Source organism: Nothoprocta perdicaria, unplaced genomic scaffold (genome assembly GCF_003342845.1).
Source record: "Nothoprocta perdicaria isolate Ctin4 unplaced genomic scaffold, notPer1 scaffold_103, whole genome shotgun sequence".
Taxonomy (NCBI): domain Eukaryota; kingdom Metazoa; phylum Chordata; class Aves; order Tinamiformes; family Tinamidae; genus Nothoprocta; species Nothoprocta perdicaria.
In genome coordinates, this window is record NW_020454128.1 from 280862 (window position 1) to 305623 (window position 24762).

The 24762-nt window shown below is 44.1% G+C and overlaps 2 protein-coding genes and 1 long non-coding RNA gene across 4 annotated transcripts in view; all 3 read right to left on the minus strand.

The window, feature by feature from the left end:
• Nucleotides 1–991: 991 nt before the first annotated feature.
• On the minus strand, nucleotides 992–2993 carry LOC112950328. Its single transcript, XR_003249996.1, has 3 exons — nucleotides 2623–2993; nucleotides 2073–2167; nucleotides 992–1128 (listed from the first exon to the last, which is right to left on the minus strand). It is a non-coding gene; the product is annotated as an uncharacterized LOC112950328 (long non-coding RNA).
• Nucleotides 2994–3424: 431 nt separating this feature from the next.
• On the minus strand, nucleotides 3425–13393 carry NFU1 (NFU1 iron-sulfur cluster scaffold). Of its 2 annotated transcripts, XM_026042803.1 has the most exons (8): nucleotides 13344–13393; nucleotides 12133–12239; nucleotides 9292–9427; nucleotides 7742–7808; nucleotides 6874–6988; nucleotides 6703–6766; nucleotides 4329–4503; nucleotides 3425–3638 (listed from the first exon to the last, which is right to left on the minus strand). In XM_026042803.1, the coding sequence occupies exons 1-8, from the start codon at nucleotides 13388–13390 to the stop codon at nucleotides 3594–3596; spliced, it is 756 nt and encodes a 251-aa protein (XP_025898588.1). In that variant the 5' UTR covers nucleotides 13391–13393; the 3' UTR covers nucleotides 3425–3593. The 2 variants fall into 2 exon arrangements, with proteins under 2 accessions (XP_025898588.1, XP_025898596.1); XM_026042811.1 differs by lacking the exons at nucleotides 7742–7808; nucleotides 12133–12239; nucleotides 13344–13393 and having other exon boundaries at nucleotides 9292–9343.
• A 2878-nt stretch (nucleotides 13394–16271) lies between these two features.
• The window catches only part of AAK1 (AP2 associated kinase 1), a 53634-nt gene continuing 45143 nt past the window's right edge, over nucleotides 16272–24762 (minus strand). Inside the window, exon 16 of the mRNA XM_026042822.1 lies at nucleotides 16272–19433. Within this exon, the coding sequence (XP_025898607.1) occupies nucleotides 18295–19433 (1139 nt within the window). The 3' untranslated portion in view covers nucleotides 16272–18294. The remainder of the gene's footprint in view (nucleotides 19434–24762) is intronic.

The following is a 24762-nucleotide window of genomic DNA, read 5'->3' on the forward strand; positions in this document are numbered from 1 at the left end:
CCGGCGGCGCGGGCGCTGCAGGGCTGCGCAGCGCGGCCTCCCCGCTGCCCCCTCTCCCTCCTTCCTAGGGGTGTTGGAGGGCTGCCCTCGAACCGCCGTTTGTCCCCATTCGCGGGCACTTCGGAGCCGCTTTCACCGCTTGTGGCAGCGGGAGCTGATTTACCAGCTCCCATGGGAAATAATCAACCTGTATCAACAGCACAAATCAGAATATGGACCTCAAGCCCATGAAGTCCCCCTGCAAGCCATCCTCATCCTCCCTGGGGCAGCCTGGCCTCACGCTTCTCTTCCTATGTAGAAACTTTTCCTAATGCCCAACCTGGGCCTCCCTAGGAGCAACGTGAGGCTGTTTCCTCTTGGCCTAGYTTAAATCAAACGTGGCCAACCCAAACCATTACCACTAAAGCCCTATGATAGCTGATAACAATATAAAACCAGTCCTCAAATGTGGCCTAAATCATCCATCCTTACTTAGCAGCCCTGGTGTAGATCATCTGTTTTTATAGGAACAARCTTAGCTCTGTGTCATTTTTCTGAAGTTCCTGTATATTCCCCCTCTCTAATAAAAGCTAAGTTTATCCCCCTGATGCATTCCTTTATTCCAAGGTTTCCTGCATGTGCAATACGTGGCTTGACAAACATTAGTAATTCTTGCTGATGATGAGCAACTTATTAATGGAGAAACGTGAGAACGTTTCCCAGATGTGTCACATACATGAACTTTTTTATCTAACAGTATAGACCATGATTAAGGCAAAACAAAACGAAAAAATACTCCTTCCCTAGCCTCAACTCACATCACTTGAAATAGAAGATTTGGTTACAAACCCTTAATTTGAGATAGTTTGCAAACTATGTCTTCCTAGAAAAAAAAAACAAAAAAGTAGTATGTTTTGTGATCCTCAACAGAACATATTTTGAGTATTGAAATCATGTAATCTGAGCTCTTTTTCCCTGAGGCTGAAAGTACCTGCTCTATAAATCCTGTCACCCAAATGCTGTCGATGACGAGCGCTTCTATCCTGCAGCAGAGCGTTATCAGATGACCGACCGCCTTATAGACAAACAGGCTCATTTCTCCTGGAAGCATGGAATGAGTCACATCCTGACAAAAAAGCAGGTCTCCACCTGTAAACAGTTTCAAGACAAGAATTCAGCTTGCTGTAATCAACTGTTCCTATAAAAGAGAGTGCAAGAATAGCTTAGGAAACATAAATGGATGTTCTCTGTATTTGAAAATGGTGCAAATAAAAATGGCCAAATGGCAGATAATCATTTTGTACTTGTCTGTGGCACAGCAAAAAAAGCGCTTTTGTACAACAAAAGTATTCTTGTTACAAGTTTTTTTTTTTTGCTATCATCTTAAATGTAATGCTTAACTGCTATTTTTAAAAAATATGAGTTAAAAAACTGTGCTGACCTGAATGTTACAGCACAGCACAGCACAGTTTGTCAACCACTTAGCTGAAGAGTCCTCCTAAAAAAAGTACTCCCAGAATATCATAATTCCATGGTGGACACCGAACACCTAATAAACTGTTAAGTTCAACTTTGAGCAGTCATTACTACTGTTTGACTCAAAGTCCAGCAGTGTGCCAAGTTTCAGGGTTTTTGGAAGAGAGATGGGGGGAAAGGAGGGAATAACACCCTCTAACTAACACGTTTTCTTTGCAAGAAATAAGATTTGTCACAAGGGTCACAAAGAATTTGGTCTGATGATTTTATCAAATCAGAATCTATCATTATTGTTAACGCTGTGGACAATGCATGTCACCGAGAAATGGTGTCCAAACATTGCAGTGCTACTGAATGCAACAGCTGCAACATGAGAGTTGTTTTTATGGACTCAGTGTATGAAATGGCTCTCTGAGACAAGAGCTTGAGGAATCTGGTCAACTTCATGGAGGATATACATGCTAGACATGCAACCTTTTCAACCTCAAGAGCACAAGCTGCTTAATCGTCAGCCTCAGTGAATGCAGGCTGAATTTGGTCTTATTTGTACAAACCTAAAACGTTAAAAACAGCACTGGAAGCACAAACACAACAGAAGAACCAGATCCTTACTGTACCTGAATGAAATTAGTACAGCTTAATTAAAGCTTCTGCATAGCATCAGTYTGCCTCAAGGGTATTTTCATCACTGATAAACCTCCAAGATCAGGCACTGCGTATTTTATAAGAGGGAGAAGAAAATATGGTAATTTCAAACTCAAAATGCTAGCTGGGTAATTTAAATGATATTAGGCTATTATTTTTACACAGAAGCTGAAAAACTGTTTTGCTAAYGTATTCGTTCTCAAGATTCCCAACAAGTTACATGAAGTCTACACTCACCACATGCTGATCTGCATACTACAGRAAAGTCTCCACTCACTTAACTGATGCTGTTTAGGAATTATACTGGTAAGAAGGAACATACAGGAGGTTGTCATATCCTTGCACCAGGGGTTACAGCTATAACTACAAGCTAAACAATGACTGCAACCACAGCTCGACTGCTGCAGCAGAAAGAAATAGTATCCCCATTAGCCAAGCCATTTGCTAAAGCTAGGCACCAGGAAGAAACTAAGTCCTACCCACACAAGCAATAAAGAGTAGCGCTTGAAAAGCCCTACTTACGTATTTCAATTTCAGAACAATAAATATTTCCCTTCCTACAGTCTCTAAAACTGTGTGTTCCAGTGTGCCACGTCTTCCCTCAGCCAGGGCAGCCAAGGTACACACGAGCTGCGCTCTTTGGTGCTGCAATAGGAACAAAGAGGATACAGCATAGGTAAACACATTAATTTTCTTTGCTATACTACAGATGTAATTTGTGCCCTTAAGCACTGCACACTCATCTTGGTGCTGAAATATTAGGAAAACCTGTTCTGCAAGTTCAAACAGACCGCTAACAGGGGCTAAATAATTTTACTTCTAAATAAGCTAATTAGTTTCTCTAGTTACTACAGCTGATAAGGATCATCTTCTAACATTTATTTTAAAAGATACAACTTTAACAACAACTCGCATTTTTTGTTCTTGTTGCCATTGTTTCGACAGTATTACGCAGTAGGGGAGGTAACTTTCACAAATACTGCCAATATTATATCCTCTAACATGAACACTTGAAACTATTATTATTTTCCACACAAAATTGACAGTGATCAAAATCTTTAACCAGACATAAAATTAACATTTGTAGAACATGGGCAGATATTCCTGCAAGTCACATAAAGCGGTTTTGGGGAAAAAAAATAGTTACTGCATAAAAAAACAGTTGAGAAAAGCTACTTCTGTTTCCCTCCTTTTTTATTCTTTTTTTTTTTGTATGAAAGAACAATGGAGACATCCATCAGTATTTTTAAACACCCAACATCTGCTTTTTAAAACACAGTGCAAGAACTTAAAAACAGGCCAAAGGGATTCTTTTTCTGAGCACAAGAGATTTAATAAGTTAGTGGACAAACAGTTTCAACTGAGGAGACATTTCATAGGAAAAAAATGCAGGTTTTCTTCTGAAGAGAAAGGCAAATTTGGTTGTTTCCCAGCACAGGGGTAATGTACATATGCAAGAGGTAAATACTTATTTGGCCACAGACGATGCAAGCTCAGGTAGAATTTGCTTCTTTCTCCATGTCATCATCATCAACAACCTGAAAGGAAAATCCAGAAGTAGTTTAAGTGAGCAGTTTAATCTCCAGGCTCCCCATAGGATTACRTACTGAATTTATTACACCCCAACATTATCAGGTGCTTCCTTCTTGTGGAACTCAAAGAAAGAAGCTGTTACCTTATGTCACTTAGTAACAACAGGCAGAAGAAAACAGAAAGGAACTTAAAACAGAAAGGAACTCAAAATCATAAGACCATAAGGCCACTAGATAGCTGTACACACACACACACACACACACATACACACACACACACACCTATATATATAGTTAATAATCCAGCTACTCCAGCCTTCTACTTCACTTTCTTCACACTCAGTTTGTAATATAAATTCATACCCAGAGCTGTTCTGGGTATGAATTTCCAAGGAGGATTCTGAAGGAAACGGAGACATCTTCAAAGCATTCAAAGCTTCATGGAAATCAGTTTTTATCCAGAAAATTAAAAAGACAGAACATACTATTGAACTGTGCAGTAGCAGAACATTCTCTGGAGTTGAGCTTCACAATACTCTCCATGACTTGCTTAAAAAGATACGGCATTTTCTGGCTTGCAAATATTGCCTCTACACATGCTGTACTTTTGCTTAAACTGATGACCTGCATATGATGAAAAGGGACCTTTTCTCTGTTTAAAAGACAACTGCTTGCTCCTGTGTCACATCAGCCTACCTGTTCCACACCTTCCACTTCAGGGATGTAGAACTGCAGCATGTTCTGTATTCCGTTCTTCAGGGTTATGATGGAACTGGGACAGCTGGTGCACGAGCCCTGCAGCTTCAGCTGYACTATCCCATCCTCAAAGCCTTTATAAATAACGTCACCGCCGTCTTCTTGCACTGTTGGCCTAGCAGAAACACCCAGTGTAATGTGAACACGGCTGAAATAGACTTAAATCTAGAAATCTTTTAAAAGAGCTCCATTTGATACCATACCTGAAGAACTGGGCAAGGCCCGATCTCTCTACTCCCAAGTGGTTCAGGTTTCCAACAATATATATTTCAGTAACCTTTCTCACATTAATGGCTACTGTCTTTCCATAGTATATAAAGCAAGAAGCTTGAGAGCACTACAGGACAGAAACATCCTCATACTAGAACTTACTGTATACTGAATGCAGTGATATATAAGAACAGATATCTAAACTTAATGGCAGGGGTTGGATTCAGCCTTGAAAATCATTCTGATTTACCCTGAGGCTTTCCCTAGTCTTCATGTRAGGGTGCCAGGTCTCCGTTATGCGGCCAAATCCAGGTGCCTACGAGCATGTAATAGGTGCAGCTCCTACCACATGACACACGAGCATCTGTTCCCTGGCTAGGAATGGTGATAAGATATCCCCAAATACTGCCATAATCAAGYTCACACAAGGGAGAAAAAGAAAAAGCTCCAAATATTTAGAAGCCTAGTCCTGTTAAGGAGACCAGATCGCTTGAGATCAGCTCCCAGGGCTACTTGCATTTCTGCAGCCTGGACTCCTTTTGCAGCCAACAGATACCCAGCATTTTAAATGCATCCCCATGGCAACATTTTTCCAGACCAGGCTAAAAGCATCAAGTTACTCCAACAGAAGCTCTTTATACACATTTCCAAAATAACTATTTTGTGAACTCTAACACTCCTAACGAAATCATCTCAAAATCCAACGTATTTATTATCAACTCACTGTAGCAAATTACCTCCATTCCAGAAGGCCAACAGATGTAAGACAACTAAGAATTTGTCTTTATTATTTTGAAATAAGATTTTTAACATGCTACAGTACCTTTCAGATCTCCATTCCTTTCATCCGGCACATTCTGACTTCTTTGCCTAGATTTTTGATCAACTAAACAATAAACGTTCTGTGTGCACAAGTTTATATATAACTTATATAAACTGTCCCGCTGTATAAGTAAGTAAAATACAGTGCTGCTAGTATTTTCATCAACAGCTTCTTGATGCAGCAGGAAAAAGAACAAAGAGAGGGGAAGGAAACCAGTAACTTTAACAGAAATTCTGTGGGTTTTAGGAGAGGCCAGAGGGAAATCTAAGATTAACACCATAAGGATTTTAGGTCACCACACACCCAAAAAGAGTGGGGCTTCCTGAATACTGCTTTCTATCACGGCTTTGTATGAAATTATACTTGGGTAAAATGTTTCAGTGTTTAGTATACGCTTGGGAAAAACATTTCAAGGTATTTCTGCCCTTCTGCCTCCTTCCTTTGAGGCTCACTAACTAGTGCCATGTGTCAGCTCAGAGATAACCACAGAGTATTTTAAAATAAACCTCCTACATTTTTCTAAATTACAAAATATGTACATAAAAACTTGAATTCGTTGCATTTTCTGGAAAAAAAAAGAAGATGAATTCCATGATTTTGACCCAAGTACAAGTTTCTGATCACTATAATTTGTGAGCTGGCAAAGGAGGTGCCATAAGATRTAAGACTACTCAGAAGGTGCCATAAGATGTAAGACTAYTTGGAAAATACATCAGGTATTCTCACTGCATCCAGAATGTCACAGTTCTTATTTCTAAATCAAGCTGTGTTAAAATAAAGATGAAATGGCATAAGCATAAAATCCACTAAAGCTCAGGCAGGCAGGAAAAGCTGTTGGTGAGTCTTCCTCCGTGTATGGTCAATCCAGGTATAACCTATTTTGCCTGAAACACTTAGAAGGATAGGTAGAAGGAAGACAGAGATGAATAAMCAGAGAAAAGAGTTTACCACAAAACAAAAGATAACGCTGTTGTTTTCATTATTTAGCAATAACTAGGTTAAATCCAATGGGCCCTGTTTAAGTGAACTATTCAAGCTGCTGTATTCTAAAACCACTCAGCAATATGGACACTGTTCAGCACAAAGTTTGTTTAAACTGGAAAATCRGACAAAAAAAAAAGAGCAAACAGTATTCACAGCCCTAGCCAATTCTGCAGTTTATACTACCACGCTTGACACTGAACTGTGAAATTACCATCAACGAGGCAAAAATGCACTGCTCTCCAAATCATTCCAAAACCCTAGCCCACCTCCCTCCATGCAGCAGTTTGCCTAGTTTACCTTATTCTTGTGTCCAGTAGTTCTTTGATCATTAATACAACTTCATCATCATCTTCTGATGGAGCTTTGGAGGAAAGAAAAAAAAAAAAAGTGGAGCAGCAAATCAAAACACAGGAGGACCCTCAAAAAACAGAATAAGATACTGGGCTCTTGCTAAAGAATTCAATTTACCTGTGTCTGTCCTAGGTGCCTCTTCAGTAACTACAGGTAAGCCAGAGGCAAAGAAATCCATTATAGTTGCATAAATATCTGGTTTCAGCAAGTTCCAATCCAGGTCTTCACTCTCCTGTGAAAATCAGAGGAAAATGAATAAAAACACAGTSTCTGCCTCTCAGTCATAATAAATTACATCAGCTTCTGTCTTATGTTGAAMATATAATGGTGATTGTGTTTGACGTATGGATTTTATTGCACAGTTTTGTGAAGTGTGGCTTGGTCAAAAATGTTTAGTAAGACTCAATTTAAAATAGTCAACAGGAAGGTTTCCTTGTTTGAAAGCCAAATGCTATTAAAAAAAACACTAAAACACTAAAAACACTCAGCCACTAACAACTGAAAAATAACGTTTCCCCCATGCATTATTTGACACGTTTTTGTCAAATCGCCTCAGAGACTCAAATTAGAGTTTGGTTCCAATTGATTCTGAGGCAAAGTGTTATTCACGGAATGGCCCTGTGGTCTCCATACAATAAAAACGCAACTGCACGATTACTACGTAAAGCCTTCCTTCTGCTGCTATCAACGCCACACCTTAAATAAACACAGCACTGCCTACAACGTTCTTGACGCCAATCATTAAACAATTTAATCTGGAAGAGATCTTGGGAAACCACCTAATCCAGCCCCCTGTTCAAAGCCAAGGCAACTTCCAAGCTGAGCAGGCTGCTCAAGGCCTCATCCAGTCACTCGACCATTTGCACAAGCAGAGAATCTACAGCTTACTTTGGCAACCTGTTATCTATACTATAAGCATCTGTATGTATTGTGCAGTTGAAAAGCAGTTCATATTTTAGCATATTTAAATTGCTGCTCTGTTTACCTTTGTGACTGTAATGAAGTCTGGCCCAAAGAAAACACTTTTAACTCCTTCAATTCGGAATAGCTGTCTAAAACAAAACAAAGCGCACACTTCAGCCAAACTCTTAAGATTTATTTAATCCACTCTACAAAATAAAAGTTCTAGAATACATTTCTGGAGAAAAAGAAGCACATCTAATAACATAACCATCAAAAGAAACTGCCAGCTTCACTCTTTTCTTTGGAAAATTCATTTTCTATTTGAAGGTAAATGACCATTCCAATTACAAAAATTGTAATCTGAGGCTAAACAATAGGTGTTAGTCATGTCATTGTCCTCCACTAACCTGCACAACATACACAATCAAAGTGCTCTGGCCCTGGTACACATTTTAGCATATACACCGTTTTTGATGAAAACGTCTCCTTGAAGACATCTGACAACATAAAGTCCTTTCTGACAGCTACTTGCATTCTGTAGCCTAACATATGCTGGCATAATCACATCCTACTGCTTCAGCAGCCTGACAACATATCTTGATGTCCTGGAAAAGCTTTCACATTGCGTTTGTGCCTTGAAGTCACAGTGCTTTGCTCATGCAGGTGCTGTTGGCTCCCGCGCGTCCCCGGGACCCCTCGCGTCCCAGAGCAGGTCAGGCTCCAGAAGCCTCTACTTGGGTGCAGCTCTGCTAGTGTAACTGACTGAAATTAGGATCTTTAAGGATTCGGTGACTTATTATGGTATTTCTGCATCTTCAAAAAAGCCTTTCTGCTCATCTAAGGGGTAAAGGGTATTTTTTTTCTTCAGGGACTAATGTGAAAATAACAAAAATGCAAAAATAGACGCTTCTGAGTATTTCCAGGGGGACTTGTGATGGTGCTCCACAACCCTTCTACTTCTAGATGATATAAATCTGCASAGTGATTCTTACTCCAGGTTATGCATTTTGGTAATGAGAGCTGCAAAACCCAAGAYCTGATACAGATCAAGCCTGAAAAAACAGGCCAAAACTCGGGTTTTTTGGTTTTTTGTTCTTTTCCCCAGTATCTGAAACATCACTCTCTTCAAAGGAAAAATCCATTGGCTCTGAAGTTCAGGGTAAGAGCAACATTTGCCAAGTAAAGCAAGCTACTAATACTATGGTGGAACATTTGTGACTACGTTGCCTGTTTCCTAACTCTGAAGGGCTGTAGCATTTCCAAGTAGCCCCTCAAAGCAGGAGTCTTCTGCCAGGAAAGGTTTTACAAACTCGGGACAAGAGGCCTCACCAATCAACTGAAGACAAGCAGTACATCTTCAAGACACTGGACTTTACCCCTACTGGATCCAGCTGCATGAACCAGATCGTAAGGCATTCTGCTACAACACTGACATAGGTAGTACAGGAACACAGAAAGATGACTTCAGTAACAACAGCCTTGCCAGCTTCAATTTTATGCACCAGTAAGGCAACAAGAAAAACTGAAATCCAGCCCATCTGTTCCTGAACACTCAGTTATGTTCAAAACATCAGTTGCACACACCCGCGCCACACAGGTCTCCCAAACAAATGATGACAAGTTGGATAATACCTTGCTAAAGGTGAGCAAAACGCTGCAGCTGGTGAGGAGAACTCCATCGTCCTTGACTCCAGCACTTCTTTCCCTGGAATAAACTTTAAACTATTTGGGTTTGGTGTGTCCTGAGTTTGGATAAACATGCATCTTACTGGAAATTAAAAAAAAAAAAAAATTAATGTAATCAAGCAGAAGCAGTTTAAATGAAGAAATTCCAAGATCCTGCTTACTGAATCAAATCAAAACTATTCTTGATTCTTGTGCTGTGAAAAACAAAGAGCAGTCTGTGTAATGATACTTCCAAAGCATGATTCAGTGGATTCTATGAAAGCATCTAAACTAACACAAAGAGTGACAAACACAGACTTTTTATTTTATGAGGAAAAGCAGATAAAAAGAACCTTGTTTATTTGCTCAAGTTCCTGGCAGAGTGACGATCTTTTTACTTAGAAAGAGCATTAAAAGAAAAAAAACGTTCTTAAATGAAAATGAAAACAATACATTTGATAAGAGTATTTTTAATAGCATATTTTCCTGTGGACATATCCACAAAGGATGTCTGATATTCCCCCAAAGGTAAATCTCCATTTGAGACATTCCCCTTCTCCAATTCTTCCTGGTTGCTCCTCTTCCCGCATATCTAATCACACCACGAGATCAGCAGTGATGTTSGTTCTTCTCAAAGTACTATGGTACATTCAGCAAACAAAAAAAAATCCATTTTAAACACAAAAAAAAATCCCTGGGAACTTATAAATAAATCATACTGCAGAGATGTATGATATATAGAGATTTAAAACAACAGAAAGAGCTGCCATTTTCATTTCCTAAGCTGCCATTCCTAAGCCATTTTGATGGTGACTCTTTAGTAGTAGATGACTAATCAGGCTATTTATAAATCACCAAATTGTTAGTGCAGGTGTCTGTCATGGTAACAACCCATTTAACTTAAACACACACAATGGCCAAGTATGTACATGATACTTGTTTAAATGAGGAAAAAAAAAAAAAAGATTTATCAGAGAAATGGTTATGCTTTCATATGAAAAGTACAGTCCTGATTCAAGAAGCAGCCACTTAGCTTTATGCACAGGCATAGAAGAACACATCCTCCAGATCAACTCTGTATAGGTAATCACAGCATAGAAAACCAATGTAAATCACAAATAAGCTCCAAGAGTGGATCTGGATGGTGCAAACTGAGGATGCCCTGCCAAACCTCTGGCAGCAATGGGTAATGGACAACTATCCTGCACCAGTCATCTAGCACTGCTGAGCACAAGGGGATGTATCATCTCTCAGAAAACATTCACGTGGGTAGCAACTGTATTTTAATGCAAAAGTTATTGTTTTCTGCAGCTGAAAACCCATCTTCCTAAGACTCTTTTCCTTTTTTAATAATCAAACTGGTATTCTTTATACAACTGTGAATAATTCAGTCAGAAYTGACTACTCAGTAGCTGCTATAGGGCTGTATTTACATGTAGCATCTATATTGTTCCTTTCAGTTCTCTGAGGAACACAGAATGTCCTTGGTTATTATTCTACAATCTACTCAGGAAAGAAGATATCTAATAGAGGCCGACTTTAAAAGAACATTTGCAAAAGCAGGTAAAACACTTGGATGACTAAATCTTTCACAGTCTGCCGGTTTAAATACGTGATTAAGTTTGAAATGAAAAACCATAGTACATGGACCAAACAGCCCTGGACTCTCTTGAAATCAGAATTAAACCCCTGCCTGAGCAGACTCATTTAAATAAGATTTCCATTTCTGACTAATTCCATGCAACAGCACTTGCAGATTATTTTTTTAAAATCTTTCTTTTGCTACAGCACTGTAGAGCAGTTGCAAAAGCAGAATGATTTTCTGGAGCACAACTTTCAAAGGCTGGGGGAGGGCAGCCTGCTGAGTAGGAAAATGAAAAACTGCCTTATGAAAAACTGTACAAGCAGATACCAGAAAAAGCAAATCTAACCTTTTGCTTTTTCAGGTTTTCATCAAGTTACCACTGCAGATAAGAGGAATGGGGAACATATCCTTTGATGGGGCCTTTGCTATTTCGCATCATTTTTCTCCTGCACAGAGACAGTGGTGTAAGTGAGAGCCTGAACTCTGATCGCCTCATACACACATTTCATTTACTACAGACGTCTTTAACCTGAAGTAAAAATGTCAGGTCAAGTCTGCACGACATAATTACGAACAATTTATACCAGGCACAGATCACTGAAAAGACTGCATAGGCTAATGAGCTGGGAAGGCAGGGGTTGTTTTGCTAGTAAGATAGATTTGAATCACAACACAAGCACAAATAGGAACTGGAGCAAAATGGAAAAAAAAAAAGCAAGATTTACTTCAAGTGTGAATATCCCGAGCTCTAGATCAGACCAGATACATACATGGAAACATACCTAGAAGCAGAAAAATTAAAAAAAAAGTCCAGCAAATCACATTACTGCTGTAAAAGTGAAAGGCTCCATCTTTGTATTCGTACGATTATGTCCTGGATGGTCATGAAGTCAACAGAACAGCCARTGAAAGGAGGTCTTTCACAAAGGATGTATTCACACCAAGTGCAGCACAGTCCAAATGGGATGTTTTGCACCAGCAAAACTCCTTACCAGTCTTTGGCAGCTCTGTGATACAGAAAAAGCCTAAATTATGAAGTATGGAAGTAAGCAATTCAAGCCATCTCTCCAAGTCCGACATGTGCTTGTGTCTCATTAAAAAACATTGAGAATATTTTGCCAAACTCAGATTTCAGAAAAAGTATACCTTTATTACTAACATAAAGTAAAAAATCCCACAATACAGTCATTGTTTATTTGTACCTCTTTTTAATCTGTATTTACCTGCATTACGCACTACCACAGATGGGAGAAACGGCTTCTTTTGTACAAGTTGGTGGAGAGACAGTTTAGTTGTCAAATTATGGTCTTTTCTCATCACATGACAGAACCTAGAAAGAAATCAGTTTTGATAACTATTCCAAATTAGGAGCTGTCACTTCTTCAGCACCCCAAAGAAAGAGAATTTCACATGCCCTTGGTATCCCCACCATTTAGTAAACACTCACCTACCTTCATCTGTAACTGTACACACATCCAACAACCCAAAATGTTTATGTGTAAATTCCTGATTTTTAACTAGTCAGACATGTCATTCTGCACAAACTCCAGAGGCAAYATTACTGCAAACAGCTGCAAAGTGAGCGCTGCCATCTTGGCATTTTATAGCATTTTATAAGAAAACACCRTGCTATGGGCTCAAGCTATGCTGCGGTGAAGGCCTTTCCCCTGTCTCTGGAGGTGCCCAGATATTGCAAAACAAAGCAAAAGCTAGAAAACGTGGCCAAAGCAGCCCTTTATGGGGAAGACAGATCAGATAAATATTAATACACAAGACAGTAGTTATCCTTTTTTCTCCTCCTCTTCAGTGTACAGCGAAGAGTAGCTTTCCCCACACTGTATATATGGTCTTTGGTGCATGCTGGGGCAATTACCCCACACTATATGGTGCTAAGAATACCTGGGGGGGATATCCCCTCAATATGTGGTCCTGAGCACACATATGGGAGAATTACCCCTCAACACACGGGCCTATACACACGTGGAGGGACATTCTTACCTCTATAYATGGTCTTCACTGCATGTTGGGGGGATTAATCCCCCCTATAGGGTCCTAAGAACATGGCGGGGGGAACGTGCCCTCAATACACCACTCTAAACACATGCAGGAAGAAACCCCCCTCACTACAGGGAGCTGAGCGCACGTGGGGCGGGATTCCCCTCGCTCCCGGGCCTTCCTGCCCGCTGCGGGGAACTAAGCCGCGCTATATGTTCCGATATGTTCCTATACGGGGAGATTCCCCCTCGGGGGCCGCCACGCCGCGGGGCTCGAGGGCCTCTCGGGGCCGCGGCGCCCGGGGAAGGGCGGTTAACGCCTCGCCCGGCCCCAACCATGAGGGGGAGAAAAACCCTGCGGCCAGCGAAGGAGGGGAAGGCCCCGCGAGGGGAGAGCGGCTGCAGGGGCCGCGAGGGGCCGGRCAGCCCCGCTCACCTACCGGCCGCGAAGCGCCGCAGCCGCGCACAGGCCCCGCGCAGCCGCCATCTTAGCGCTCCCCCGGCCGCCGCCTCAGGCGCGGCCCCTGGCGGCCAAGGGCGGGAAATGGCGCGCGCGGCAGCGGCGGCGCGCGCCAGGGGGGTGCCGCGCAACGGGCGCGCGCGCGCAAGGGCGGGACATGGTCACCGCAAAGGGGGGACACGCTGGGTGCAAAGGGAGGGAGGGAGGTGCGCGGCAGAGGCAGGGATGGAAAGGAGCAGAGGGTGTGGCGAGTGAGGTTGTGGGGTGCCCTGCGGACCTTCAAGGACAGACAGGCTGTCCCCTAAAATCAAAACTCACCCCTGGAGATACCAAGAAAGGGGGAGTTGAGCCCTCCTCCTTGGAACCTACCAGGCCTGGGTCTGCAGAAAAAAAAATTTGTAAGTTAGTGGGTTAAAAATGTTTATAAGTTAACACGGGATCTTTGGGATGGGAACCCTGAGTTTGGAAGATTCCAATCGCTGCTTCACAGTYGGCCTCCGCGACCGCACGATGGTTCAGGTGTCCACGGGCTTGRAGGCCACCAGGATTTGGGGAAACTGTTTATATGAGCAGAGGGAAATGACCACACAGCAGCAAAGGAGTGTTTTAATCAGGTACAGTTTTAATAAAATGTACATAAGTTTACAACGTGAATGTTTCTTCATAGAGATTATCGCCAACGTAACCGATTTTGCCTGGAGTGCGACACTTGACTCCATCTACCCGTGAGCTGGAGGGATTGCCAATACTGCTCATTATTGCCCTAAAAACAATGCAGCTCCAAGGAAACTCGGCTCTCAGGATGCCCAGGAGTCCCGCGGGGACATGTGTCACAGCAAGCAGAGGACACGGATGCTCCCAGCCTGTCACAGAGGCGGCGGGAGCTTGGGGTGCGTTGGGGTGGTGGTAGCGCTTCACCATCTCCTCATCCCCAACAAGCGGACACTTAGAAAAACACTAACAGAAAATAAAATAAAAAAGACCTCCTCCCTACAGTTGCATACAATTATTTATCCCTTTTGGGAGGAGGRATTGGGGTGTGGCGGGGGGAGCCCCTTGGTGACTCGTTCTCAGCGCCAGGCCACGGCTGCACATCAGAAACACCGAGGAAGCCCGTTGGGTTTCAGGACACTGCCAAGACCTGCTGCGAGAGCGCGCCAGTCTTTTGTGTGTYGGAAAGCCGTGATTTAACACCATTAAAAAAAAATAAAGAGAAAAAAGACCCCAGTTCAACTCCCCAACACAACGGTCTTTGGTGGAAGCTGAGATAGTCACCAATTCCCACTTTGGAGTGATTGAGAGTGTAAGGATTCTGCAGATGGCAGTCTTGCTTGATTAGGTGCAAGTGAAGAGGTGCTGGGGCTCCGGAGCTGGGCACGCCGGCGACCATCGGGTGTGCGCTGGCTTCCAGACACTGTAAACTTCACACTTACCAGCAGGACGATAGCCTGGAGCTGGCTGGGAGCTGAGCCGCACGTAAGAGTCTTGGGAATACTGGGCCGGATGGGCAGAGCGCAGGGCGACACGACGGCGCCTGGTCCCGTCCCRCGCTGGCAGCGGCCATGGAGCACCGAGAGCTCTTTGCATGCAGAAGCTCCAAGTGAACGCGCTGGAGGGCAGGATTTTAAGTGCATTTGAGGTGAGGACAGCAGGGATGACGGAGCCAGCCCTTCTCCCAGTGCAGGATTGTCGCAGGGCAGCTCTGGGAAGGATCCGGGCGGAGGAGTGGCTGGGAGGCTGCAGGACGGTAACAGACATTCAGCGCAGCTTTATAATGGTGAGAGCAGTGGTTCTGTTCAGAAAACCAGCTTTCAAATGCTGAGCTCAAGCTATGCCGCTGCTTACCCTTACCCATGGGGTGGCAAAGAAAACTGTAAGCATCCTTTCTCCGAGTGCACCAAAAACAGTCAACTTGATAAGCTACAGGAATGACATTTCTGCTTGTAACATCCCACTAAAGCTGCAGCACTGGCAATGTAGGGCTAGGAGGAACACAAGTTGAAAATGCAAATGGGTCAGATTAATGGGCATTAAAACTCAATTTTCTGACCAAAAGATGCGCTACCTCAGAGGTCACATGTAAAGATTCACACCAGCTTCCTTCCCTCCCACCCCTCTATATTAAACCTCCTCTCAACGCTGGACACGCTGGCAGGATCATGAGCTTTTCGGAGCATGAGTAGCTTGCTCTGCTGTGTAAAGTGCTTGAAGAACAGAAGCTGCCCAAACACTAGCTGGAAACGCCGTGCCCCCAGACCCAAATGCATGGCTTGCTGTGAACACAGAGCCCTCGTGCCTGCGTTATCCAGAGGGCTCGTCCTACCGCTCAGGGCTCCGACAGCCCCTCGGCCCCTCCGTAGCCCTGTTTTCCTTTTTGCTCATTTGGACGTTCCCAGTAGTGGACGTGAAACAAAAAGCGGCATTTGAGGACGTTTCACAGAATTATCCCAAAGCAACTTTTCAAGTAAAAATGAAAGAGAGGAAGGAGCGGCTGAATCCAGTTACTGGAGGTAATACCTTGAACCTGCAGCTTATTTACACGTGGTACCTGCTCATCCTAGCAGAGCATCTTCTAACAGCAAGCCTCATTCCTGCACTTCCAKCAGGCCCCTAAGGGCACTGAGCAGCCTGGGGACAAACTGTCTCTCCTGGCTGCACGCGAGGCCCTGAGAGGCCGCGTGTTGAAATGAGTTGGGGCCCTCAAGCTCCGTCTCCTTCGTAGCCCTCAAATTTCACAGTTTTGTATCACAGTTCTCAGCATCTCCCATTGCTCCAATCCAGCAGCAACCTCTTTGGTCAGTTCCTTTCAGGTATTTCCTTTAAAAAATAAAAAAACACCTCAATGACAACAAAAAATACAATAGGCAACAGCTTGAGCTCAGCCGGAGCAGCTTCTTGGGAGAAACCCAGAAATATCTTTACAGTACTTCATTTTCTAGGATTGGTGAGAGAAGAGCACAGGAAAAAGCCTCTAAACAAGCCGTGTGCACCAATATTGACTCTAGTTCAGAAAGTCTCAGGCCAGGTCCATACAACATGACCTCAGCCGGGCTCAGCAAGTCGTTCTTTGTCAGCAGCTGAACTGTGCAAGCCGACTTGGCCTCTTGCCCTCAAATACTGTCTCTGTGCCCTGTGGCTTTTTAGACTTTAGAACAAGTTCTCTCTTGCTTCCAGGCCACGTTGAGCATGCCCATCAGCAGCACTTGGCTCAGCTCTCGTGGCTGGAGATGTTTTGAAGAGGAACCAAGTYTGGGGACTGAAAAGGACATTTGGAGCAGCGCTAAGTCCTATTTGCACATCACTTTGTGCCTATAATGCCTGCGTAGACACTGGGTCAGTCAAACCGAGACCCTGGGCTGCAAAGGCAGCACGTGTCCTTGGCCCCACCGCAGGGCTCCAGCTCACACCACGACGATGCAGTTCACCTCGCAAACAGCCACAACAAGGAGCAAAGCTTTTAAGAGACTTGCCAAAAAACCCCTGGAGCCAACGGGAGTTTTTCCATAGCTAGCAAACCCTTCGAAATAAAGCAAAGATCGTCTCAGGAGACGTTCTGCAGCACTGGCATCTGCTGGGATGCAGGGAGCCCAATGAGTCCCAATATCTGGGTATTTTGAAGTCAGACCATGCTTATGGATCACATTTGCTGGCCAGTTCCAAGAYATCTTATGTCTTAAGAAGGGTTGAGAACAAGGAAGGGGGCAGGTTTCGCTGTCTTGTCTATATCTCACGTTACTGGAAAGGGAGAGGAACAAAACTCAGCTTTGGTCTGGCCCAGCAACCAGCATGTGACAACTAGTTGGGGTTAACCTTCATGACTAGTTTCCTCCAAACACAATCTGGGGATTCATCACAGCAGTGATAAAAAGCAGATGTCTAGGAGCAGGGCAGGCAGTGCAGTACTTCTAGAGTAAAGGAAATGTTACTCACTGGAGTGCAAGTAGATTTTGTTTAGATTCACCTCGAGGGACAAGAGAACCAAAGGCAGGTTGTGTAAATATAGAGCCGAGTTCTTGGCTAGTRTAAGTTAGTGTAACTGGATTGCAGCCCCTGCTGAACTACACCGAATGAGGTATGTAGGATAAGGACCTCATCAAGCTGTTTCCACAATATACTTTTCCATAGGGTGCACTTTAATACTGTAACAATGCATAGCTCTCTCCTTCACGACACCGTAAACGAAACTGCAGGGTCCTACGCTTTGGCATAAACCAGACAGGAACTACACATGTAAAAGTCAAAGTTCTTCCTGATCTTCTCATTTTCCAGGTAACAGCAGTAATAGTTTTGATTCGTGAATGTGGGGGACATGCACATTGGCGCTGCACAAGCCTCACGGTAGGGGGCTGGCTACACAGCTGGCGCTCACCCTGCACACAAGCTATGAGCACACACACAATTCATGACAAAACTAACCCCGTGCTACAGCTGCCAGGTTTCCCTTGTCACCATCACCAGGAACAGGCTACTCCGATCTCCTCCAGAAGTTCCCATTTGGTAAGAAGTCACGACAACCCTTCAACCTGTGAAACAGTTTCCTTTCCAGAGCACTAGCCYGTCCTGCTTGACTCGCTCTGCAATCACTGAACATTGCAATTCATCTTACAATGCATTTCCCCAGCCAGAGCCAGAAAGAACGGAACGCTACTGGTTTGGAAAAGCATCTACAAGTAAGAGGGGTGGGAGACAGTGAAAGAGGAAAGAAGTAACTTAAAAGGATATGAAGATCCTGAGTGCCAGGCATTCGGACCAGCTAACATAACTTAGAATAGTTCAACTATGTATCACTGCAAATAGAAATCTGACCGAAAGGAAAAAAAAAAATATATATATATATATATAATATATTGCTGTGTTGTTCAATTCAACTAAGAGGTTCAAGGTCCTACGAGAGATGGTCCTGGCAGAAGACACCTCCCAGCTCACACAGATTAAGGCTTTCCTGCTTTGGAAGGAAAGGGAGCTGAAGCAAAAGGATCCCCACTAGGCAGCTCTGTAGTCCTGGAAGACAGAGAAGCAACAGAGACAGATCCTGCTATAGCCTGTCTGTTGGTCTGAGAAACCACTTTGTAAGCAGCTATAGGCTTCACTTCGAGGCCTTGCCCATCCTCTGGGCTGTAGTGACGGGAATATTTGGATAAGGACTGTGGACGGAAAGGCGTGTTGACCCCCGAGCCCAGGACGGCCTCCTGCGGCAGCGCGTGTCCTGCTGGGGTTCTCTCGCTGGACGTGCCACTGTGCTCCTTCAGCACACACGGGGCAGGAACGGTGTCCTGGGGCTCCATCGCTCTGGCGGAAGAGGATGGAAGATGAACTGGCTGAATGAACCCTACGGCGGGGTACGGAGATCTAGCTGAGGCAGCAGGCCCACGCATGGCTGCGTCCAGGCTTTGGAACGTAGGAGTGACCACGGGTTGGACATCACCCACTTGGTTTATGAAAACAGGCGATGTGAACGGTTCCTTAGGAACACCATGAGAAGTCAACTCTTCCATGCTTTTCTTTTTAGTGAAAGGTGCTCTCAGAAATACATCTGTCTCTTCTGGGTGTCTAAGAGCCATATTGCCCTTGGAGATGAAAGGAGCTTTGGTAAAGACATCTGCCTCCTCGAGCACTTTTCTTGAGCTTCGGAAAGGGGCCGTGGCAAAAACATCTGGTTCATTAAAAACCTCACCAGTCTGTGGCTGAAAGGCGGGGAATATCATCTCCCCCATTCTACTCTGGGAAGACTGGGAGCGGGAATCTTCTTTGGAAGCCTCATGTCTTTCCTTCGGCACAGACTGCAACTTGCCGGTGTCGTCCTCCTCTTCCGAATCCATGAGTAAAGGCCTGGACCCGCTGCAATCCAATATATCTCCTTCGTGATCTGTCCCCTCCCCTTCACTGCTGTGGAAGGAGCTGTTGCTTGAAGGCCCATCTCTTGTTAAGAAGTCCGAGTCTGAGTTGTGTTGAGTTTTCACCTCCAGCGTCTCGGACTGACCTTTGTACAATGGGTGTCCATCACTGCCAGAGGGTCCTCTACAGAGCTCAAGAGCTACACCTGGAAATAGGGCTGGATCTCTCTGCAGACCTACAAAAGCGAAAAGAGGAGTGTTACTCATCAGGGTACATACCCTTAGTCATAAAAAAGCATGAAAGATACTTATTACACAAGACGCGTCATGACGTTCAGCCTTAAACCACCATCACGCATGGAAAATGGGGAGGAAAGGGAAGGCCAGCAAGAGAAAAAAGAATGCCAGGGAGTTGCTCACTGCACACAAATTAAAACACAGCTCAGCACTGCCTTGCAGCTCAGGGCACCACGAGTTTTTAGAGAAAGATGGAAGATGCAAGACACACAAATGGACACACTCAAGCTCCTCTCAACACCATTCTACAAGGATGTTTTTAAGCCGCCCACAACATGACCATCAGAGAGGTTTTCAATTTTGTTGCCTGGGGTAAAGCTCCAATAGACAGAGTTTCTGCATTTTATTTGGCATCATTGTCCACTCAGGAGCACCCTATAAACAGATTTATTGCTTGGCAGAGCCTCTTGGCAGCCATCTCACCAGTGTGGAATTGTGCACTCATGTGCATCTAAAACAGAGGCAATCGTTCAAATAACATATACGTTTTTGGGAGAGAACAAGTGTCAGTCTATAGTTTTAAAATAGTCAACTACAGCAGCATTAATTTAAGCCACTGCAAGACAAAGAGCTTTTAAACAACCTATACTATGATTTCAAGGGAAATACCTAGCATAGCCATAACCAGCTGGCTCACTTCTGTTTTAGCATAACGGACCAGTGTGGGGAGAGGCTTGTTATTCTGCTGTTCTCCAGTTACAAGAGCCCATGAGTTTGTTTTTCTTTCCTTACGACGCACACAGACAGAACAGAAGATGTCTTACCTTCAAAGACCTATTAGCAGGTTAGAAGGATGTCATTGGACTCATGTTAGCAGGAGGACAGGAAAGAGGCATGTGAAACTAAGCAACGTGAATTGCAAGAAGAAAGGGGGACAAGGTTCATTGGTAGTCAGGATGTACTGAATACCAGGACAAGGAACCCACTAACCAACCAAGCTCACCATGAGGAAAGAGCATCCTCGCATCCAACCTCTGCCCAAGGTCAAAGCCCAAGCTGAGGTGCCCATCACGGGCCTCAAGGCATCGCTTCTTAATCAGCTGTTTATGTGCAAGAGCTACAGCCCCTTCTCAGCCGCTCTCAGAATGAAAGACACAGCACTCATTCGTTAGGCATCAAAATTGTTATTTATTGGGAAACTATTCACTTAGATACATTACACTGCTAAATAAAGACAGTGTAGATATGTGAACATTTTATAAGTTAGTCTACAAAAATACTATCTATCTTTCCTGAAGCCTATGTTGTCCGCAGTAGTTTAACCTTAGATACTAACCTCAGATTACAGGAACAAGAAATTGGTCATTGTTTTCTTCCAGGAGGTTGGTTATATATTTACCAGGTATTGTTAGATTTTAAGAATACAGGCTGAAGCAGAGCAAGACCACTTGCCACATCACACAAATGCCTTTGTATTATCCAGCCCTCATTGAAATATAATGTACAGGAAAACAAGAAATGGAAAAAGGCATTTAAGATAGTGAACATTATGCTGATGCAAGCCAACGACCCACTTTCCACAAGAACTGCATTCAAAGCACAAACAAGTCATTTGATCAGAACTTCTTTTTAAAGGGTTTCTTGTATTAGTTGGTGGCTATATTCACGTCAACATTGACACTTAGGACAGAATAAGAGAAGGGTTGATTGCATATAAGCCCTGACTGGTTTAGGACAGCAGCAACATGCATCTCTGAACATGTAGGCCGTGTATGACAGGCAGAATGGTTTATTTTTTTAAAAGGGACCTTTTTTTTCCCCACTGTTTTTTTACTCTCTCCACCCATCCCAAGTGAGAGATTTCTCCCTTTTCCCTTYGTTTCAACCAAAGGAAGCAAAAAGCAAAGTGAGGTTTCCAGGAGGAGCTCGAGCGGCACTGCTACAACCAGGGAGACTACCAGGGTCTGCATTGGGCTTAGTCCAGCACCTCTCCTCTTGCAGGTAACAGTCATGGGTTAAAAAACATAAATAACCTGAGCGATGCTCAAACACTGCCAAGTCTAGGAAAAGTGAAGAAAAAGTCACAAATGAAGCTTTAAAGGCTGGCTTAGAGTTAATCCAAGTGGATTCCCCTAAGCTGGCAGGTGCTGTGCAGCCCAAGTGAGCCGGGGCTGGACGGCTCAGCCTGCCCCAGAGCAAGGAGACCGATGCACTCGAGGGATGCTGCACGCTAACAGGAGCAGCAGTTTACTCTGTGCTACATGAAGGGTCACCCCACGAAGGGGKAGAGGGGAAGGGACCAGCCTCGTGAAGCTCAGGCAGCGCCGGCTGCTTTGAAGCCCTGTCTGCTCCCACAGGGGCTTACCAGAGGCACCCTCAGCCTCATGGAGCTGCACGCGGACGAGTCCCTTTCCCGGGCACACCAAGGCCTCRTGTGGACGGAGCCGCCTCTTCCCAGCTCCTCCTAGGCCAAGGTGGACAGACCCAACAGGCAGCTGCCTCTTTAGTCCCCCCTTCCCCTGCACACCGAGACTTAAGGGTCACACACACAATGAAGACAGGATCCCTTTTTATGCTCAGACTCCCTTCTGTAGCATAAAGCTTAGCCATAAAAATGTCACTCAGTGCTGGGGCTGTGTCATGCCCTGTTTAAACACTCCCCCTGTCCTGGAATGGCTCAGGTGGCTTATGAGAGGTGCAGCATTTGGTGTGCTGAATGTAAAGCAAACCAAACAGGTGATCACCTTAAATGTACACAGGAACCAAAAGAGAAAACACTTCTTTTCCCTCTTATGTTAGAGCATTGACACATCGAGGTCCTGTCTGTTATCAGAAATGCTGCACAAAAGGTGTAAAGTGCCAAAATAACCAACAGGAAAGCAGAGAGCTTTTACTGTCCCCTTTTACAGGGCACTCCACGGAGGCAGACTGGCCGCCAAGGGGATGATCCCATTTTAGGGTCCAGGWCAAGATACTCAGAGCAGCCAGAGACATTCCAAGAACCTAAGGGTGCTTTTCCACAAGACAGAGCTCCTGATTTCATGCAGCCAAAGCCAGGAAGGTTACAACAGGCAGTACCAGCTAAGACTCATGAAAAGTCAGTACCATCATGACTATTTTCCCAGGACAGTTCAGGTAACAGAATAAGGAGCTGTGCCCAGAATCAATCCCGACACAGTGGCCGGTTTAGGAACAGTTCTGGGCTTCCTCAGTTCCCAAAGCCGGCTAAGCCACACAACCCCGAGCACTAAGAAACACAGGGAATGGACTGATGTGGGTTTGGCATGTTTCTACAGCCACAGCACGTGAATAAGGACAAAGCAGGGGTTGGAAACTAACTGCTCACGCTTCAAACCAACTMTTGAAACTCTAGATCGGCCTACTGAAAACAGTGCATCTTTTGCCCTCAGTTTCACCATGCACACGCCGCATGTTAGGCATGCGGGTTGGGAGCTTTGCAGTGTAAGGAAAGCGCTCAGGGTTAAACTCCCTGTCCTGGGGAAGGCTGCAGCACAAGTCTTGGGCATCACCATCCTCCTCCAAGCAAGCCCAGAAGCCAGGTGAGCAGTACACCCTTCATGCCCAGGAGCAGGAGGTGCTGCTGCACGAGGTGTCTGTGCTCCCTTGCGTGGGCTTCAYTGTAGCTAAAAGGCAACTGCTTTTGCTTACAGAAGGCTAGGACACAGGGGGGAAAAAACAGTTTAAACTATTTCTCTCCTCCCCCTTTGCTGCTGGAGTGAAGCAGGTGTGGACACTGCACATTTAGAGGAGCTAATCGCAACCAAGAGTATTTATAACCAAGCTAACCAGCAAAGCTCATTTCTCAGCACGTCTCCTCCTGTCACATTCATGCTTCCCACGCATCCACCACAGCTACAACTCGGCTCCGAGGATTCCTCCAGGAATTCTCGAACCAGAATTGCTCAAGACACAGTAAGTTCTCAAATCCCGACGTGCACCCACATGCTGCGAGCACCCAGGGTGCTGGGCTTGCTCACCCTCGCTGTGAGCAGAGGTCCACGCGCTCCATGGTTGGAATTTGCTGGGGTGCAACTAACCTTCTGCCTGAAGCACATCTGAGCTTTCGTCTCTGGAACCAGGGTGGCTTTGGGGGTCTCAAAGTCATGGGAAGCAAAATCCCTACGAGATTTGAGGCTCAGGGTTGCACTGTGGGGATAAGGGCTGCCCTGTCATCCAGACAAATAAACTGCACGCAGGGGCAGAGAGCAGAATTGCTCCGCTGTGATTTTGCTGGCTGCATATTTACATTATGTGACTTGAGACCTGACCTACAAAAATCTTGCACATCTCCTTACATTTTGGGCACCGTGGCAGCACTGAACTAAGCCCGTCTGGGCAACCACTTTTTTTTTTTTTTTGAGAGCTCAAAATCAGTCCCCCACATCTGCCCACTTCCCATCTCTTGCATTTTCTACTCTTCTAGCAAAGAGGCCAGTGTTTTCAGAAGAACCAGGTCTAAATAACAGACACATCTAAAGATTTACTCTTCCATTGTATCATATTTCCCACCCAGATCCAGGAATAGCTACTTGAAAAAGCAATAAAAGAAACATTCACGTCCGCTTATTTAATAGCATTAACAACCCAGTGCATTTATATTTTTTCCAGAACCCTTGAACAACAACTGCTATTTAAAATCTTAAACATTCTTTAAAAGTACTTTAATTCACAGAAATCTTTGTTCTAATATACAGTAGATGGTTACTTTTTTTTTTAAATCCATTCTCTTTTCATATATTCTCAGTATCTGACTATACAATAACTTTCTATCTATAGCTTCTTCATGTTAACCAGTCCCGCTTGCCTGTGCTTTAGGAATATAAAACAAAAAAAAAAAAAAGTTCTATCCACAATTTTACTAAGGTCATTTTCATAGTTCTCATGTAAAGCTTCTCTTGGAAAGTGCAGTATACACATGTAATGATACAACACACTTAAGCAATACTTTTATTATTAAGTGGAGGTTTTAAAAGAAGAGTAACGTAGAGCAGACATGGTTGATGGTAGTTCTATTTACAGAATTTGTTGAACTAAGTGTTGGGGTGAGGGGGAATAGCAGAGAGACTAGAGTTAAGAAAGGAGCAGTCACGGACTTGGATTTCTTTCCTTCTTGGGTCAGTACACACGGATTTCAGTCGTTCATACTTTCGCACATGGGAAACTGCACTTTTACTAATACAGCTACATACACATACACAAGGTCAGCGGTAAGCTATTAATTATTCCACTAGAGAGGATGAGTCCTTCTGTTCAGAAAGAGCTTTCAAATACATGATAGAAACTCCAGACTTCAGAGGCCAATGAAAA